At 36.4% G+C, this 21550-nt stretch overlaps 1 protein-coding gene and 1 long non-coding RNA gene across 3 annotated transcripts; both read right to left on the bottom strand.

The window, feature by feature from the left end:
- Positions 1-363: 363 nt before the first annotated feature.
- Positions 364-13876, bottom strand: LOC109183776. Its single transcript, XR_002054629.1, has 3 exons — positions 13724-13876; positions 6928-6930; positions 364-376 (listed from the first exon to the last, which is right to left on the bottom strand). It is a non-coding gene; the product is annotated as an uncharacterized LOC109183776 (long non-coding RNA).
- Positions 10864-12903, bottom strand: LOC109183775 (60S ribosomal protein L8-like). Of its 2 annotated transcripts, XM_019333838.1 has the most exons (3): positions 12358-12903; positions 11085-11422; positions 10864-10982 (listed from the first exon to the last, which is right to left on the bottom strand). In XM_019333838.1, exons 1-3 carry the CDS (start codon positions 12795-12797, stop codon positions 10978-10980), a joined length of 783 nt encoding a protein of 260 aa, XP_019189383.1. In that variant the 5' UTR covers positions 12798-12903; the 3' UTR covers positions 10864-10977. The 2 variants fall into 2 exon arrangements, with proteins under 2 accessions (XP_019189383.1, XP_019189382.1); XM_019333837.1 differs by having other exon boundaries at positions 10866-11422.
- Positions 13877-21550: the final 7674 nt, after the last annotated feature.

Here is a 21550-nt window from a genome sequence, read left to right as displayed (position 1 = left end):
GCACTCCCCAGTGTCCAAGCACCAACAAAATAAAGTAGTCAAGCTACACCCAAAAAGAGAGGGATAACTAGAGCTAACATCATCTAAGCCCTAGAGCTACACATACTACCACTATCTATGTGAGCTCTTATCATGCATCAAGATCACCTGAAAAGAGTTATAAAAGCACATAGGAAAATAAACCCGTTAGCATAAAATGCTAAGTATAAACCACTCAACCCTGTAACATAACTATAGATATAGATTTTGGAAAAAGGTTGACAATTAAATACAATGAATACCCGCACAAACAATAGGATAAACCAACAATAAACTTCAGTAACGATACAATATAAATAAACAAATATACTCATTCAATATATGCAAGATCAACACACTTTTAAGATGAACATTATGCCAAAGGTATAGATACCAAGTAAGAATCATACTAGCATGCGAATATACATATACAACAATATAACATGCTTCATTTCTCAAATACTCAACTTTCATATACTATGCAATAATATAAAGTCATACGATAGATGCAATAGTATAGATATATAGATACTCATATTCTCGATAAAAGATATAATACTTTTCTGCGGAGGACCTCTTTCACATCTCATGAATATCTTTTCTCATCTTTCTCAATCTTTCTCTTTTCTTTTCTTTCTTTCAAAACTTGGGTCTGTGAGGCAGGTACTCCGCCGCGGCAAAGCCCTAGCGACGGTGCTTCCCACACACCGCCACATTCGCGCACCTATGGAACCTCAAATTGGTGGAGAGGTAGTAAAGGAACTTAACGAATCATGAACGGACATATCCGGGATGGCAAACAAAGACCGGCCTAATACTCATCTCGCCCACAAAACCAAATCTCTAGGTTCTTAACCTTTCTTTCTTTCTTTCTTTCTCTTTGGAATCAGGTATCGTACTTTCAGTGTGCACACCCCCTAACCGGGATTCCAAGCCCAGCGGGTAGTATCCAACTTAGAAACTCAAGATTTTTCTACCAAGCTACTTCATTTGTCAGTGCTTAACAGATATTTTCTCTTTTCATCCGAAAGGACATAGTCCAAACGGGAGCCTCCAGAACAACGGTTTTCCTCACTTCACATAGATAGCATACATATATCTCATGCAACTTCTCTTTTCATATTGACAATTAGAATGGCATGCAAGCTTTATAAAATAATGTAGATATAGGTTTCCAAAATACATATACGGGTTTTGAAAATATCAAAAGGCAATAATATAGGCCATCTAAAGTATGCAAAAGCTTTTAATATGAAAACATAGGTTTTATGTACCAAAGATTATGAAATAGTCCAATATGCAAATGAAACCATATGATCATACCAATCTCAATACTCATGAACTAGATACACCACTAGTCATTTAATCAACTCCTCTCATAACTCAAATCCAACATGGTACACAACTTTCATGCTCAACAGTACTCAATAAACATTTAGTAAAATTATGAATCATGCTTCGTTTGGAAAAGTGGATTTTATTCAGAAATCACATAAACACATTTCATACTAACGTGTCGTTACGAGCCCAAGTCTTCGAGCCACAAGGGCCCACGATTCTCGATCCGAAACGAAAGTAGGCTGAGCCACAAAGGCCCTGCCCTTCCAGAACACCCAACGGAGCTAGGTGACGGAGCTAGTGGAGCTGCGCCAAGCCACGGTGCTAGGTAGCGGATCCCCTCTGGGTCTGCCACCTAGTTCCACCGGGTAGTAGAAATCACCAACAGATCCCTCCTAGGTCCGTTGGTAGTTTCGCTAGGCCAAACTGAAGCTTCTGGCAGTGAGCTTCGAAAGACCAACACAACAGAGATCAGACACATTTCCATATTTCAATACAACTCCAAAGCATCTTCAAACATTTAAAAACAACATGATAGCAACACAAGCTCATAATACACACATGAACATATAATCTATCACATTTTTAGGCATCAAAATACCAACAAACGCATTCATATCATCAGCAACAATACAAGATTAAAATGATAGGTTTTGGGAGTCCTTGATTTATACCTTGAGCGTATTCAACCCTAGTAGGAATCCCTCCTCTCCTTCAACCAATGTTTCCACCTTCACCTCCTAGATTTCTCAACAAGAACACATAGAAATACATCACACATACATACACAAACATAAGCTATAGTCTAAAAGAATATGCTAGAAAGGGATGGAAGATGAAAACATGGAAAGATAGATGAAGGAAAGTGAATAGAGATGGAGGAAAGATGATTTATTACAAAAGCTTCTTCTTCTTCTTCTTGAAAATTCTCTAGAGCTAAGAGTGATAGAGAGGAAATGGGAGGGATCGAGTCTAGACAAAGGGAATAGTGATGCTTAAATAGGTACAGCTCAAAACCCTAGGTAACCAATGCTAAAAATTTTCGGCCAAGAGGGGTTAAAAGGTCATTTCACGATTAAAAATCTCGGGTTATAATTTTGGGTCAAAAGTTGGGTCAAGTTAGGATTAAAATGGATTTCTAAATTATTAGAAATGAAATGGGTTCAATCTTACGAATATTTCTAAGCAAAAACACTTGAATCAGTTTCACAAGTTACTCTCAAGTTTCACTCAGATTGACTTTTTGGGTCAAAACTTTGTACATAAATATACTCAAAAGATAAGATTTTTAAAATATAAGTTTTTTTGGATGTTGAATTACCTAAAATGAAGGGATTAAAAATATTTAATTCGTACACCCATTTGAAAAATTAACGTAGGAGTGAAAATAATTTATTTTGGAATTTATAAAATAGAATTTGAGAAAATAAATTTTGGGTTGTCACAAGCCTTCAAGGCGCAGCATGGAGGGCAGCAAAGGGGACATGGCTCCCAGCCTCGTTGTGGAGGCGGTCTAGGTAACGGGTAGAACAACGGCCAAATCGGCCAGTTGCGCGGTGGCGGCGGCGGCTGGAATCGCGGTGGTAGGAACGGTAATTGGCAGCCTAAATGTCAGTTATGTTCAATGATTGGTCATACTGCGGTCACATGTCATCTCCGGTATGCCTAAGATCCTCAGGCTAACATCATTTATCAAGAACCTCCTTCGGATTCTTAGGGGTCTCATACTTGGTGTCTAGACACGGGTGCAACTAATCATGCTACTCCGGACATAGCTTCTCTTTCGGTCTTGGAGTAGTACAAAGGTAATGACACGTTACATGTCAGTGATGGTATGGGCTTACCTATTAGTCATATTGGTCATGCTACTTTTAACACCCTTTCTAGATCTTTTCAATTATCCAATATCCTTCATGTTCCTAGTTTGTCTACATCTTTATTATCTATCCATAAATTTGCGTTGGATAATAAGGTGTTTTTTGAGTTTCACCCGTCTTTTTTTGTTGTGAAGGATATCAACACCAAGGAAACTCTTCTACGGGGCAATAGCTCTAGGGGGAGGGGGGCTTTACAAGATTCCTATTCCAAGTTCGTCTCCTACTGTGTTTCTCTCAACTCGTGCATCCATGTCAATTTGGCATAATCGTCTAGGTCATCCACACCAACGTGTTATTATTCAAATTCTTTCTTCTTGTTCGGTTAGTGGATAGAAAAATAATATTCTTTGTGTTTCGGTTCTATGTAATGCATGTCAGCTAGGGAAGTCTGCACGTTTTTCCTTACCGCGTGTTGAGTCCTCTAGTTCATGTATTCTTGATTTACTTTACACAGATATTTGGGGACCAGCTCCCATTCTTTCTAATAATGGATATTGTTACTTCGTTATTGTTAATGATTACTCTCGTTACACTTGGTATTTCCCTATGCCTCAGAAATCTGATCTATATGCAATTTTTGACAAGTTTCGTGTTATGGTTGAGCACTCGTTCAATCGTAAAATTAAATTCATACAATCTGACCTAGGAGCTGAATACAAAAAGTTACATTCCACCCTGTCTCACCTAGGCATTATTCACAGACAATCTTGTGCATACACTCATGAACAAAATGGTCGTGTCGAAAGAAAGCATAGATATCTTGTTGAAACAGGTTTAGCTCTCATGAGCTGTGCTTCTGTTCCCTCTAAGTATTTGGATTATGCTTTGGAGACTGCAGTTTATTTAATTAACAGGATGCCATCTTCTGTGTTAAATAACTCCAGTCCTCATCTTCTATTGCATAAATCCCCTCCGTTTTATTCCTTTTTTCGTGTCTTTGGTTGTCTATATGTTATCCTTACTTGCATCCCTATAATCGTCACAAATGTCTTACAGGTCTTCCTCTTGTGTCTTTCTTGGTTATTTAGAGTCATTTAGGGGGTATAGATGCATGGACCTTCAGACTAATAAGACATAAGTATGCAGGCATGTTCGATTTGATGAAGGAGTGTTTCCTTTTAGTAAAAATGTTTTGCATGCACCACATGTCGATTTTGTTATTGTCCCAATCCAGCCCACGGCTACGGTTCATATTACTCAGCTTGAACCGGCATCGGCTCTTGCTGCCCAGCCGGAATCGGTCCGAGACGAGTCTGCTGCTCCCACCGAAGTAGCTATTGTCGCCCGCCCTCGAGGCTGCCCAAGGGGGCGATCTACGGTCCGGACGCACACTTTGGCGACTCGAAGTCATTCTGAGGCTCCGCTTTTAACTCTCTCTACTAAGGTTTGTCTTACTGAACCTACTTGTTATACATAGGCAGTTAAACATGATGAGTGGCGCAAGGCAATGGATGATGAGTTTAATGTTCTTCTTCAGAATGAGACTTGGTGTCTCGTTCCATCACATTCAGATATGAATGTTATTAGGTGGAAATGGCTTTTTCGCACCAAAAAGCTGATGGATCGATTGAACGATACAAAGCAAGGTTAGTAGCCAAAGGGTTTAATCAAGTACCTGGACAGGATTTTGTCGACACATTTAGTCCAGTAGTCAAACTCACCACAGTTAGGTTACTCCTATCTTTGGCTATATTCTCTGGATGGGCTATTAAGCAGCTTGATGTACACAATGCTTTTTTGAATGAGAAATTGTTTGAAACTGTTTATATGAAGCAACCACCTAGATATATTGATAAGCACTTTCCTAATCATGTTTTCCTGTTAAAACGTTCTCTATATGGATTAAAACAAGCTCCTAGAGCTTGGTTTAATCGATTGCATGTGTTTCTGATGCCAGCAGGGTTTAAAGCTTCGAAAACATATGTATCTTTATTTTACTACTCACAAGGTTCAAGCTTCATTTATGTTCTGGTGTATGTTGATGATATTCTTGTAATGGGCAATGATCAAAATCTTGTCAGTACAACAGCATTATCTTCTACATTCAAGATTAGAGATCTTGGCGAACCTGGTTTCTTTCTTGGGATTGAAACTGTTAAATATGGTGATGGAATTTTACTTTCTCAACAAAGATACATGACTGATATCTTAAAACGTGCTGGCATGATGGACTATAAACCATTAACTACTCCAATATCCGCTTCGAAAACCATTGTTTCTAGCGTCGATTTATATGATGATGCTACACAGTATAGGAGTTTGGCTGGAAGTTACAGTATCTTACGGTTACTCGTCTTATCCTTTGCAGTCAACCAACTCTGTCAACAAATGCATGCTCCTACATTCTCTCATTGGGAGCAATTGAAACGTGTATTGAGGTATGTAAAGGGAACTACTACTTATGGTCTACGAATACGGAAGTCAATGTCCAGAGAATTACATGATTTTTTAGATTCTGATTGGGCTGGCTATCCTGAGGATCCTAAGTCAACTAGTGGGTACGCTCTTTTTCTTGGTTCTAACCCTATATCATGGGTATGTAAGAAAAAAAAAAGAATTGTTGCTAAATCGTCTACTGAGGCTGAATATAAAGCTTTAGCAGATGTCTGTGCTGAGGTAATTTGGATCCTCTCTCTACTGCGTGAAATTGGCGTGACTGGTGTGTCTACTCCCAGGATGTGGTGTATAATCTTGGTGCTAAATACATGTGTGCCAATCATATTTTTCATGCTCGTACTAAACATGTAGAAATTGATTATCACTTTGTTAGAGACAGAGTTGCGAATGGAGATATACAAGTTAATTTTATTTCAACTAAGGATCAACTGGCAGATATCTTTACCAAAGCTCTACTTGGTCCTATATTTTCTTTTCTTAGAGACAAGCTACAAGTCACTACTGTACCTTGTGCTTGAGGGGAAGTATTAGGACTCTATGTATTTGAGTTAGATTATGATTCCCTATCCTAGTCTCCTATGACTTTCTTGTTATATATACATATAATCTGTACTATTGTAATTACCTCATTCAATACAATTCTATCAACTCTCATCGAGACTATAAGAGAAAGGAATCAAGAATTCCTTCAAATTACAAAAGCAATATCAGGGAAGAATATGTGTTGAAAAATTCACTACTCTTTTCTACAGTTTTTATTGCGCAAGAATGAGTATCATTGATGTCAATCTTACTGTAAATTAAAAGTTTATTGATTTGAAAGATTTTAAGATTTGACATGATCGATTAGATCATCCTGAATATATGATGTGATGATGACGGCTTCTTATAAATTGAAAAAAAAAAAAGAATTTTATAAATCATTAATAATCTCACCATTTATGCATTTATGTAACCTCCATATGATCATTTGAGTAGCATTATAATGTTTATCATATCAGAATATATATGTTATATGTTACTAGGACTATGTGGGCTAATGGTATCTAGGTTAGACTTCCATTTGGAAGGTTGTGAGTTTGAGTCTCAGTGGAGGCGTTATTGGCTTTTTGTGTTTCAGTAGGTTGAGGAAGTATATGAACAGATACTACATTGTAATAGAGCTAGTAGCATTCAAAAAAAAATGTTATTGAATTGCATTAATTTGACATATAATTGATTTTCTCTTTTGTGAGTAAACTGTTTGGCCTTGTTAATATGACTAGCAAATTATTTAACTATCTTATTAAGGTGCTACTAACTCTATTAGATTGTAGTATATGTTCTCTGTTCAAACATACTTTCTCAAGTTAATGAAGCACAAAGAGTCAATAACGCCTCCATTGAGGCTTGATCTTAAGGTCTCCCACATGGGAGAAGTCACTACATGCCATCTGAACATAAAATGCTTGGCAATTACTTTAGTTTTAATTAAAGCTATATTGACATTTTATGAGGTGATGTCATTTTGGTTTGCCAATTTTTGCTCTTAAAATATGTATATGCTTTCTCTATTTAAATAAATAAATAAATAAATAAATATATATATATATATATATATATATATATATATATATATATATATATATATATATATATATATATTGTTGGTGATAATGAACCAAAATCGATTTTATATCGTAAAATAATATTTATATATACACACACAAGTATATAAAATATTATTTGATATATATCCGAAATATATATATATATATATATATATATATATACACACACAAATATATATACACACAAATATATATATGACGGAACCAACGGTTATATATACATATATATCTACGAACAAGATATACCAATATATATCAACCGAAATTGGAACTAATAATCCTCATATTATAAGTCCAATCCAACGAATATATCAAAAGAAGGGAGGATTTTTGCTTAGAAGCATAATCCAAAACCGAAAGAATGAAAGATGGCTCGTGTATGGGTATAGGGTTTATAGCGTGAGTGAAGAGACCACTCTTTCCTTAAAACCTTATTTGCCACCTCCCACAACTGCTAGGAGCGTCGTGGCCTAGGTTTCCTAGGATAAAACGCGCTACATACGGTTCGACGCTTGAGCACCCAAACGAACGAACCCGGCGAACTAGAGCAAAGCCTTGAACACAATTAGCTTTAAGAAAGGAGTAGAAGCAGAAGAATTTTGAAGCTTGAAAACAAATTTTCGTGTAGAGCTCTTGTGGTTTTTCCTTGGTGTGTAAAGCTTCTACCTTCTACCCCTCCTTATATAGGAGTGGTGTACTAAATAGCATTTATCATGGCGTTAATTACACGTTGTGTAACATCTGAAACAGCAACCCCCATTAACAGAATTAAATTCAAAACTGGAGCTCATCACCAAGTTTCGGCCTTGGCTAACTTAACCTGCAAGGCCAGCCAATTTCTGGACGACATTCGTGCCCGTAGGTGCCGGCGCACACGAGCCCGGGCTTGAATCAAGCCTTTCCGAAGTCATCTCTAGTTGGAATTTGATTTCCACTTTGACCTGACCCAAATCAGAAGTGGACCCCAGTGATAATTGTACCACAAAATAGCCACTTAAAATGCTATTTTAATGCTATTTTTCCAACATATATATATGTATATATATATATATATATATATATATATATATATATATATATATATATATATATATGATTGCATATATTTTTTTGAGTACCTCATATGTTGCGAAATTCTTTAAAATTTTAAAAAATCCAAATTCTTTTAAATTATAGCATAGTTCAGCTCGTTAAAATTGTATTTTTTATATTATGTGTATACACCATTGAATAGGTATTGGTACAAAAGAGAATAATGGTATGATGTGATATAAAAGGAGGCTTGAAACTCATGGATTTACACAGAGACTCATAATTGATATTTGATATAATATATTCTCCCATAAGAAATAGCATTAAGTTTCGCTAATTATTATCATTGGTACTTGGTAGTGAATAATAAGCAATTGATGGACGTGACTGCATACTTATGGGTCAATGGACGAAATATTTGAAAAATTCATGATGAATTTAAAAGCTCTCAAAATGAGAGAAAGTGAAAATCACAACATGAAAGTATTAAGGCCTTTATATGACCTAAAACAATTAATGATTGACTGGGTATTTTTTACTTTTGAAGAATGGGAATGAAGTTAATATATTATTATGTTCTTAATAAAGAGTTGTTAATGAAGATATTTATTTATTAGAAACTCTCATTGTCCTATAAGGGGACAATAACACAGAACATAATTCGAACCCCTAACCATCTGTTTAGAATCAAACACTATCCACTAAGCTATGGACACATTAATATAAGTGTTCGCATGCCGTAAATCTTGACCTTTATAGTCAACAATATTTGTTTCTAAGTTCCAATAAAACTTGTAGGGTACAAAAATCACCCTAAAGATAAATGATAACAATTTTTTAATTAAAATAAAAGAATTGAGAAATAGAGAAAATAGTGAATAAATTATAAATTTAATGAGAATGTATTGACAATGATATATTGGTTGACCTTCAAAAAAAAAGTATTGACAATGATATTTTTATTTGTTTTATTACTATTAATAAAATAGACAAATATAGTAATTGGTATCAAACCCCTTATAGTAGGGTACAAAAGTCACCCTAAAGATGAAGATTTAAGAATAAAATTGGCTGTGTTTTCAATTAGTTACAAAATAATTGTCCCCCATTATTGTGCCATATAAAAAAGGGAATTCTCATTCCCCAACATTAATGGGTCGTTTAGTTGGATGCAATTACAATTCAATTACAACATAATTTTTTGGTCACCAGAATTACAGTGTTCAGTTGGAGGGAATTGTAATTTCATTGAATTGCAATTTCCTCATTTTGTTATGTTGCAATTTTCTCATTTTGTTAAATTGTAATTTTCTCATTTTGTTAAATTGCAATTCATACCTACCCTTGTATGATTGTAATTCAATGAAAAAAAAGAAAGGAAAAAAATAAGAAAAAGACTTTTTTACCCTTGATTATTCTTATTAATATTATCTCATTCATAATAAATAATAATTACGGACTATATTCCTCCTTACCAAACAATATAATTTGAATTCTTACTTTATTTTCCCAACGAATTACAATTCCCTACTCGTACTCTTCCAAAAAAAAATAAAAATTAACACTCCTATGAAAAAGCATTATGGATTTTGACGATTGATTGCTACAATGAAGAAGGAACATAGTAGAAGTACGTATTCCTTAACAACCTCCTCAACATTTTCCATTCTTTCGTACTAGTGATGTAGTTTTGATTTGCATGATTTGTAATAGATTTGGGTTTACCATAGTGATGATTGAAATTGAAATGTGTATTTGTTATTATATTAGGAATAATGTTCAAATTGGCCACTGAATGTAACATGAAAATGCAATTAAGTCACTGAACGGGAAAAAAAAATGCGGAAGATAGCAAAATACCACCAAATTTCAACAGGTTACCTACTTACGTGGAATGTGAATTGGCATTTTAAATCATTGTTAATAATAAATTTTAAAATAAAAAATATATTAAAATTAAAATAAATAAATAAACCTTTAAGGTGGCCCCCCCAACCCCACCTCCTCCTCCTTTGTCTCCGACAAATCTCTTCGTCTCTAACCAAAAACGAAAAGATCTATTCTCTAGTGGTAGACGAAGAGATTTGTCTTTGTCTCTAACCGGAGAGAGAGTATGTCTTCGTATCAAGACAGATCCTTCGTCTCACGTCCTCCCATTCCCCCTCCTTCGTCTCTGCCAGAGACAGGGGTGGGGGAGAAGGGGTGGCTGGAGACGAAGGAGGTGGGGGGGGGATAGGGGTGGCCGATCGCCACTCCAATGTTTATCATATTATTATTTATTTATTTAAATTTAATTTAATTAAAATTTAATTTTTCAAATTTTAATTTACATTTATTATTAAAAATTATTTAAAATCCCAACTCACACGTAAGCAAGCAACCTATTAAAATTGATGGTAACCTACTATCAAATGAAATTGTATAATTTAAAGTGTTCAGTGACTTAATTACACTTTTTTTGACCTAATTGCACTTTCAGGTTACATTCAATGGCCAATTTGGACCTTATTCCTCATTATTATCATCTAATATAGTATATTTTCATATGGTCTTACTTTTATGGAAGATATATAAAGTTTTGATAAAGATTATGCAACATCAACAAAGTAAAAATGACAAGTTTCCAAGAAAAGCATAACCAGTTGGAAGCACAGCATCAGAATCTGAATCCTTAAACATAACTTTGATAGAAAACTCAAGAAAAATTATACTGTAACTGCTTTAAAGCCACACTTAATGTGTAAATCAGGCCAGGGAAAACAAAAATAAAAACTAACAAGAATTCTGAATAAGAAATAATCAATCTAAGAACCTTTGTCAGACTTAGCAGCAGTAGCTGCAGCTTGACCACGAAGACGACCAGTCCTCCTTGCAGCAATGAGACCAACTTTCTGCCCGGGTGGTGCATCGCGACGAACAGTGCTAGCATGACCAATGTGTTGATGGTTACCACCACCATGAGGATGCTCCACAGGATTCATAGCAACACCACGAACCTTAGGCCAGCAATTCCTCTTAACACGGAACTTGTGATAGGCATTACCGGCTTTAAGGAGGGGCTTCTCAGTACGCCCACCCCCGGCAACTTGGCCAATCATAGCACGACATCCACTAGGCACAATCTTCTTGGATCCTGATGGCAACTTAATCCTGTCAAGGAGGAATGTGTCAACAAATCTTGATGAAATAAATACATCAACCCAATATTCAACACTAAAACAAGCAATCTCATGCTTAGCAGTATAACAAGCACACTTTCCCAGCAAAGCACTTCAATTAGTTCAACAATAGACAGCCTAGTCTAATTTCCATTTACAGTTTCTCCAAAGTCCAAACTAATTAACTACTTCAGCAATGGCTTGATTCAATATAGACATAACACTTTTCAACTCCAAAAGAAATAGAACTTAAGGGACAACCCCAACCAAGATGGCAAGAAAACCACGCTCGTAACCCCTTGCTTTGAGCCGGTAAGCTAGGGGTAACCTAGGCTGAGTCCATTGCTGGCTAGGGTAACAAGATGGAGTTTACTCACTCAAAATGGTTGTGGGGTTTCCCCCATCATCCAAAAATAAAAAAGACATAGTGATTAATGAAAGGAAAACCATCCCATAATCAGGGGTGCTTGTATAGATTGGGCATTGATACAACCAAATACTAATTTAGACATTATAAAAATATAAATACTTTTGCATCAAATGGCAAGTGACTACAATTTCAAAATTCATTTCCTATAACCACAATCCATATTCCAGTTTGTCATCAACATCCATAAAGGTGAATATTATGTTTAATCCACCCAGAATCACAACTAATCAAAGATCTGGTGCAGTTTTTGTAACTGCAAATCAATGTTCATCACAGCCAAAATAATACAAGCACATAATCAAGGGAAAGCTTATAAGGCAGTCAGACAAACAATCTAGAAACTCAAAGTACCATGAACTAAACAAAGCAGAAGATGAATTTTGCAGTAAACTGAATTCAAACCCAAAAAAATTACTGTATATAAAAGTTCGCATAAAACAAAGAGCCAGATTATATACGTGTACAGGCAGAATAGAAATCGCGGAAATAGCGTATACCTAGTGGTTCCATTGTCGGGGTTGTGACTGATGACAATAGCGTAATCGCCGGAACACCTAGCGAAGACACCGCGGTCACCGACCTTGTGCTCGACGTTGCACACTACGGCACCTTCGGGAATGGATCTGAGAGGCAAAACATTTCCGACGATGAGATTGGCCTTCTTACCACAGTAGACAAACTGGCCGGTGTACATCCCCTCGGCGGCAACGAAGAGCTCCTTCTGGTGCTGGTAGCGGAAGGGATGGCGGAAAGTGACGCGAGCAAGCGGCGCGCCACGACCCGGATCGTGAATAATCTCGGACACCACACCCTTGAGGTACCCATTGCGCTCGCCGAAATCCAAGGACCGGAACTTGGCGGGTCCTTTGCGGTGGTGGGTGTGGGACTTGAATACGGAACCCGCACCCTTACGCTGCGCTCTGATTACACGACCCATCTTCCGCCGAGTGTAAAAGGAGTGAAGGGTTTGGAGAGGAAAGGAGATGAGACTGTAATATACGGAGGAAGATGGAGGATGCCCAATTGCTAGGGTTTTAGAAGAGACTCGCCGTAACCCTAGTCCCTATGCAAGAGATTTTAGTATAATTACATTTCGAGCTATAATGTTCTTTCATTTGAATATTGTAACTTATAATTTTTAATAATTATAGTTTGTACTGATGAGAATGATTAGATCGACCCTTTTATTTGGTCATATTTACTACATGGATTCTCAATCTTTATTCCTTTGTTTCTACTCTTGATGTGGCAAGAGCTGATAAGTTATCTCCATTCTGTAAGTAAAAAGAAATCAATATCAAAATTTTGAATAAGAGAATAAAAATAGGGAGTAAAATTTGAGAGTCCAAATAGTATTTTTCATAATAAATATGTCGATTAAAATATATGTGAGAAATTAACAATTGTTAAAATTAATCGTTAATTTTAGTGATATGACACAATATAAGGTGAGATTTGATTTTATTTTACTATTCCGTATTATTTAAAGTAATTAATTTAATTATAATCAAGCTTTACAAAAAGCATTTTAATAAGGTTAAAGTGTCATCCTACACCATTAATATCAAATTGTTCATGTCGCACACTGACCTTTCATAACATATGTTTCGAATCATAAACCATTAATTTTTTTTCGCCTAGAATTCTTTACCATGGCGTTTGGTGGAAGGGATTCCCTTCCCACTTAATTCCCACCTAATGTGGAACTTATTTTAGTTTATCTAATGTGGAACTTATTTTATATCAATTCCCCATAATTTGAAGTATTAATAACTAAATCCCTAAGCCCTTTTCGACGAAGTTCTCCTGTTCGACGAAGCCGGATCGAAGCTTACCGATCCTACTTCGAATTCATCCGCGTACAAGAGTGTTGAAGATGTCATCTTCCTCGAATTCATCATGGGTGAGTGCAAATATGGAGTACGAGCCTAGTATTTATTGTAATTGTGGGTTGAAAGCTCATATTTGCACAACTAGATACTCGGACAAACAATTCTTCTGGTGTCAAAGATGGAAGGTAGGGGTTTTCAAATTTTTGAATTAATTTTTGAGTTTTCAATTGTTTGAATTTTTATTTTTTCAGGTTTGTTTCGTTTTATTCATAGGTTTTGATTCAGTTTTTTTTTTTTTTTTCATTTTTTCCTTTCAATTGTTCAAAAACAATGATTTAGGGTTGTTTTTTCCCTGTAAACTTAATTTGATGTATTTTTGCTGTTTATTTTTTCATTTTATTGGTTTTATTGAATTGTTTGATTATTTCAATTTTACTTGTCCGTGACGGAAATGGTTGTGGGTTTTTTCTTTGGAAGGATCAAAGTTCAAGAACGGGGGAATGTGAGCATGAAGACATAAAGAAGCTGGTATTGTCTTTGGGGTGTAAAATAAAAGGTGTGAGAGACCTAATTGTAAATGAGTATAGTGATATGAAAAAAGAAACAAAGTGTTGAGGAAAAAGTGTGTTGTTTTTATGATTGTAATTGTGGTGCTTGTAGCAAAAATGTTTCATTTTGACTGCACATTCAAGAGACACACAATCAAGATAAACAAATCATCCATAACAGTTAACATTGAGCCACATTGACCATGCAGTGGTTCTCTAACATGTCCAAAAATGCAACAGCCACACAATAAAGTGAGACATATCATCCATAGCAGTTAACATTGAGCATAGAATAGTAGCCAAAATTCATCCATATGACAATTAACATGAAAATTAAGTTAACCAAACCATCTTTATTGATGAGTAAAGATATTCAATACATTAATCATTCACAACATTCATTAGTAGGCAAAAATCACTAATCATTCACTAATCAGTAGCCAAGATTCACTAATCATTCACTAAGCATTCACTAATCAACAACTAATCAATAGCCAAAATGCACTAATCATCAACTAAAAACATACATATATCATTTGTTACACAAAAATAAGTTACTCCATCAGACTATGAAGTGACCTTCATGATTCCAACTCCTTCACTGTGTGCAACCTACAAATAATAAAGAAAGCATTATCAAGTAATCCAACACTCCTAACAGCAATATACATGAAGTGTTGTGTTAATCTATTTACCTGACATTGCAACAGTGCTTTCCTGAGACAATATTGTCCCTCTTACTCTTCCTCTTCCTCTTCCCCTCACAGCAATAGATGACATTCCTCTTCATCTAACAACAGAAGAACTACCAGATTCTGCTTGTTAACTTGACAAACTAGGACAAAATCTTTTGTTATGGCCCTTTCCCTTGCATAGTTGACACGTCATTATTCTTCATTTCCTTGACAACTTACTCACATTTGTACTCATTTTTTTCTTGTTCTTTTCATTCTCTTCAAGCTTTCTTTTTTTTTTCTTTGGTCTGCCAGTCATCTTCCTTGGAACTAGAGCATGTGTCTTATCTCATTTTGTTCTTGGCCAAAACATTTCTCCATTCAATGGTAGGATTACATACTCATAAGTCTTCAAGTATAGCTCCTTACTATACCATTCATGGATGTACTCTTCAGGTCAATGTCCTTTGTGAAATATGGCACAAATGTCATGAGCACATGGGATACCAATCAACTGCCAAAGTCTACAAGAACATGTTCTCAATTGTAATTTTACCTTGATTTGAAATCTACCATTTTTAATCTCATAGCCCTCAACTCCATTGAATACCACTTGCCAACATGCACTCCCAAGTATGTTTTCATTCACCTTCTTCATCACAAATGAGTCATAATTTCCACTCCGTTTTTCAGCACATGATTTCTTCTTTGCAATTTTCTTCATCACATATACTCGTATGTCCTCTTCATCACAAATGAGCCATAAATCCCACTCCCAAGTATCTTTTCATTCACCTTCGAATTCACTCCCAAGTTCATAATTTGTCTCAACTTCACTTCCCCCTTACTCACCCCTAATTCTGCCTGAAGTTCAGTCTCTCCATGTTTACCCCCTAATTCTGCCTCAACTTCAGTCCCTCCATGTGACAAGCCAAAAATAATTTTTCTAAACTCTATTTTATAAAATTCCAAAATAGCTATTTTCACTCTTTCAAAATTTTATTTTGAAAACGGTGTTTGAATTAAATATTTTAAACCAAGTTTTAAAATAAATTCAGCACCAAGATTTATTCTATTCCAAAAATCCTAAAATTTTGGGTATATTTATGTACCAAGTTTTGACCCGAAAAGTCAATCTGAGTGAAACAGAAAAGGAACTTGTGAAACTTGAACCAAGTGTTTTAACTAGAAACTATTTTTAGAAAATCTATTTTGACCCCAAGTTATTCAAAATCATCTTTTTAGACTATGGTCCATGATGCAAGGTAAACCACAAGCTTTCTACAAAACCTTTGTTGATCTATGCTAAAAGCCAAGCTAAGTTACCATTTTAACCTCCACAATCATTGGTAATCTTCCTAGGGTTTTGGACCCTATAAATACCTCCCTATTTCATTGTTGTTTCCTGGTCTCTTTCCTTTCCTCTCCACCCTTGAGTTCTCTGTTAGAAGAAGAAGCATTACAGTAAGTCTCCCAAGCCTTATTCTCATCCATTCATTCCATCTTATCCTTTGGTTTTCATCTTCTTTGCTTCAATCTCTGAGGTTCCATCTTTGTGTGTTGTTTGGGTGGTTTGTTTGTGGAGTTTAGGAAGTGAAGGTGGTGGAAGTTGAGTAGAGAGGAGGAAGGGATCCATACAAGGAAGAAGAACAAGCTCAGGTATAAATCATGGACTCCCAAACTATATTTTGACTTTGTGAAATGCTAGAATGAGAAATAGATGTGTAGAAATGCTAGATAAATGTTGTTGTTGAGCTATTTGTGAGTTATTGTTGATCTATGATTGATTTGTTGAGGTTTAGAAGTGTTGGATTGCACTGGTTTTGTGTACAGGTGAAGAAGAAGGTGTTTGGTGCACCAAATCACCCAATGGAGCTTACCAATGGACCCTGGCTTGGTCCGTTGGTAAGCTCCGTTGAGCAGCGGACCAGGGAAATTGACCTTGGCACGGTCCGTTGCCTTGCACCGCGGCTTGGCAGAGCCATGTGGCGAGGCTACCCTAGCCCCGTCACCAAGCTCTGCTAGGCCAAAGCCAGTTCAGGTCGGGCCCTCTGTGGCTCAGCTACACGTTGTTCGGACCGGGACTCGTGGGCCCTTGAGGCTCAGACACTCGGGCTCGTTACGACGCACTAGTAGAAGTTAGTTTCGTTGAATTTGGAGTTTTAAAGCATGATTTATAGTTGGATTTTGTTGTGAGAAATGAATGCTCAGTATTTGTAGTGTTTTGTAAATGTTATATTGTAAAGGAAAAATAAAGACATATGAGTTTTGTTAATTTGAGTTGAAAAGCATGATCAACACTTGATATTTTTTTATTGAGAAGCATGCCTAAATACTTGTTGGTATTTTGTTGAGAAGTTTTGCTAAGCATTTGAGAAATTGGTATGAGCAGTGTATATTTTCATAGTTTACAGAGAATGAGAATTTGAGTAATTTCCAGTAAAGAGCATGCTTAGCTTTTCATTTGAGTAAAGTGCATCATTGACTCTAAGTAAGCCTAAGTTCTATTTCAAAAACCTATATCTATTTTGGAAAATCATTATCTATTTGCATTGAGAAGTTGCATGATATTTGATTTCCAAAGTTGTGAGAAAGAGAAGTTGATTGAGAATAATGTGCATGAGCTTGCATAAGTAAAGTTTGTGGTATGAGAAAGAAGTTGCATGAGTTATATATATATATATATATATATATATATATATATATATATATATATATATATATATATATATACTATCTATTGTGAGGAAAATAGTATTTTCGGAGGCCCGTTAAGACTATGTCCTTTCGGAAGAAAAGAGAAAGAAAGAAAGTTTGAGAAAAGAAACAAATATTGTGCGCCGACAGATTTTATGAAGTAACGAGGTCGATATTCCCGAGTTACTAGGTTGGATACTACCCGCCGGGCTTGGAATCCTAGTTAGGGGGTGTGCACACTGACAAGTACGATACTTGATTCCACAGAGTTTTGAGTAGAGAACCAAGAGGGTGGTTCCGTAGGCCAGATGAGTATTAGGCCGGCTAGATACCGAGCCCGGACAGGTCCATTCACACATGGTGAAGTTCCTGCCTCGCCCGCGAGTAAAGAAGAGAAAGTGAGTCTGTGTGACTCAAGAGAAAGAAGAGAAAAGTGAGTCATTGTGACTCAACAGAAACCTCCAAAGAAAAAGAATTCTTTTTATGAGAGAGAGTATATATATTTATATACTTATAGCATCATGACTTTTCTTATCATATGACTTGCATGATTTGCATTTAGAGCATGTTGAGATGTACAACTTTGTTATTGATTGATGAGTTGGCATGATAGCATGAGATTGTATATTGAGCTATGTTTATAGATATTTGTTGAAGCATGAGACTTGTGTTTAGATTGAGTACTTGAGAAAGCATGATATTGTGATGTTTAGGTTGCAAGCATATAGAGTTGTTTATGAGTATGTTGAGATTGTCGTTTAAGTGTTGAAAGTGTTTAAGATTATGTGTGCTTGCCAAATGATTTTTAAAATCTATGTCTATAGTACTTTACATGGTTGAGTGGTTTTATACTTAGCATTCGTGCTAACGGGTTTATTTTCTACTTGTTTTTATAACCCCTTTCAGGTGGGCCCAGTAACTGATAGCGCACGAGTTTAGTTGTAGTGCGTAGCTGAGATAGTAGACTCTAGTGTAGTTTCTACTTGATGTTTAGATGACTGACTGTTTTTGGCGTTATTCAAAGAATAAGATTGATTGCGGGGTTTTTTCTCCTGCGGCATATGGAGTCGTATGTTGGCCAGTGTGTTCGTGATTGGGAGTGCGGTCTACTGAAGGGGGACACGATTACTTTGCACAAGCTTAGGCTATGTTACATGTCGGAGATTGTGAGTTCTGAATATAATGTGCACAGGCAGCGCAATCTTTCTCGAGCGTACCAGTCCATATTTGCTCCTCTTCCGCTCGTGTAGATATGCGGCCTATTTAGTTACTGATGTTCGGCTTTTTGATGTTGTGTGCACACGGATATTGATAACTGTGCTCATTTTTGGGTTTTGGGTTAGTAGTTGTTTTTCTTTGGCATTGTTTTGGGAGTGTATGTTGTTCTCAACTGGTGTTGTCTGCACATTCATGTGCTACTGTGGCCTTGTGCTATTTACTCAGTTTTTCCTTATATTGAACGCTTATTAATTTAGCTACTTGGACGGTATCCTCGTTACTACTCCCTAGAATGTTTGTGCGAATATGTGGGTTCACCTGTGCACTGGTTACGTTATTTTTGGATTTTGATTCATTTAGCTACTTGCACGTTATCCTCTTTACTACCCCGTAGAATGTGTATGCGCATATGTTGGTTAAAGTGTGCTCAGATGTCTGCTGTTATGTTTTTCTTGAATTTCGAACACGTTTATGTCTTTTGTTCGTTGTGTTTGAGTTTATTTTGTCCCACCAAAATGTGTGCGCATGCTTATTTTCTTTGTGTGCATGGTATGTACCCTTTTGTTTTTAATACAAAATGTCTTATTAATAACAAGTATGCTTCATATAAATAATGTAGTACGGTTTATAATTGTAATCTGCATTGCATTGTTCAGTATTTTTGAAATAAAGAGTATTCTAAGCTTCGTCTTGTGCTAGTTTATCTGGACATGTGCAATTGTTGTGTCCTAGGAGGTCGCATATATTGCACGTCCTTTTTTTTCTTTCTTTTGATTCTTTGTGATTGCTTTCTCTTTGTTGTTTTTGAGTCGCTTCCCACTTCCTTTGTTCTTTGCGACTTTCAGGGGTTTTATTTGTATGTCTCCTGGTCTGCTTGATCCTAGTAGTGTTTCAAACATAGATTCATTGTTGCCACTCTCTTGTGTTTGCTGCCTCTTCGTTTGTAGATCGTTTTTCAATTGTTGCAATGTTGCCAACATGTGGTCCATTTTCTTAGGCCACCCACTCACTAATCCCATGCAGTTGTAGAATTCACTCCAAAGTTGATTGGCTACTTTTGTTGCTTCATTTGTTGTGGCAATATTTGTTCTTTTTGCCCATGGTACACTGTACAGTGAGTGTGCACATGCGTCTCGTGTCCATCGTGGAACAATATACTTTTGTGAGATTGATACATACCCTGTTGCCTTCATAACAGCTAGCACGTGCCTGCATAGTATACCAACACGGTTGAATTTCTTGCATGCACACTCTATTTTCGCCACTTTTGAAATTTCTGTTAGTTCAAACATTTTTCCACCTGTTTCCTCAACTTTGTAAGTCCATGTATCACCTACGTTGTTTTTGTCGGTGATGTGACACGTGAAACTGGCCTCCCATACTTCTTATTGGAATTCATAGAATATGTTTATGGTGTACACTTTAGCAACGTGCTTCTCAATACTCAAAGGGGTTTTAGTTTCATGTACGAACCTCCATTCTCTGCGTTGAGTCTTTTCTGTTTATGTATCTTTTCTCCGATGACACTGTTGTATTGCGCTATGAATTCTACCAAGCTGCAATAGTGGTTTGTAAATTTTCCAAAATAGTTGTTTTCTGATTCTGATCTTGATGTTGTCCTGAGCAGTCCTCCCATTAGTATGTCGTTGAAGTACACATGTATCCATGATGTGCGCGTCTCATACAACTGGCCAAACCACCTATGTTCTTCAAGATTGTAGTCTTTCATAAGTTTTTTCCATTTTCTCTCGAAATCATCTATGGTCAACGTGTCATCCCATATGGTAATATTCAGTGCTTTCTTGAAGTCCATGTTATGCCACAAAGAAACCCCTACCTTTTCCCCAACTTTTGTCATAATGTGCCACATACAGAATCTGTGCCTTGTTGTTGGCATAGTTTGTGGCACTACTATCTTTAGTGCTGGATCTTGGTCAGTTATATTACATGTTGGTGTGTATTCCATCGTAGTTTTGAACTTCTTTACTAGCAACTCATACGACTCTACATCTTCTTTCACAATCAAGTCCGCACCAAATGTAATGCATCTTTTGTGGTTATCCACCCTTGTGAAAGGGACGAAAACTAACTTGTACCTGCAATGTAAGCACGGTTGGAATTAGTATTGAACACATTTCTTATGGTTGTACTACTTGCATCTTGCACGCTGCTGACGCACGCGTGTTCATTTTTTTCAACATTATCCTCTTATGCGCACACGATTATTACCATGCATGCACAGACAGTGGTCATCATATTTAATGTAATACGAGATGTACCTGTTTGTGTTGTACGTAGCGTCGAATGACATGGCATCGCCGAAGCATGCATAATTCCTCCGAGATTCAACGTCTGTCCAGAATAACCTAGATAATTAAGCTTCTTCGTCTATGTCGAAATCAAAATAGAAGTCCGGGTTTTCCTCTTTTCTTTTAAACATGTCTTCTATCACCATTTGGGCATCTACCTTAGCTATATAGGCCAATAGGTTGCGCCTAAAATTGCAGAAGTCAATGCATGTTGCTCCTACATCCGTAAAACCTCCCACCATTTCTTTGAATAGTCTGAAAGCTTTTGTGGGACTGATGTTTTCCTTTGCACAGTGAGCCAAAAAGGTTTTGTGGCCGATGTGAAGTTGCCTATTTATCTTTTAAAAAGGTTTTCCCTGTTCTAAGCATAGGCAGTGTGTATGTTGCAGCTCGATTGCGTGGACTTTGTATT

This window comes from Ipomoea nil, unplaced genomic scaffold (assembly GCF_001879475.1).
Source record: "Ipomoea nil cultivar Tokyo-kokei standard unplaced genomic scaffold, Asagao_1.1 scaffold1179, whole genome shotgun sequence".
In the NCBI taxonomy this organism is placed as follows: Eukaryota; Viridiplantae; Streptophyta; class Magnoliopsida; order Solanales; family Convolvulaceae; genus Ipomoea; species Ipomoea nil.
This window is presented reverse-complemented; position numbering and strand designations above follow the sequence as displayed.

Bases quoted from the DNA above. Each gene is read 5' to 3' on its own strand.
- LOC109183775 (XM_019333837.1), bottom strand. From the start codon at position 12,797: ATGGGTCGTGTAATCAGAGCGCAGCGTAAGGGTGCGGGTTCCGTATTC. The intron at 11,423-12,357 runs GTATACGCTATT...CCTCCTTGACAG, and splicing joins CCCGACAATGGAACCACTAG to GATTAAGTTGCCATCAGGAT.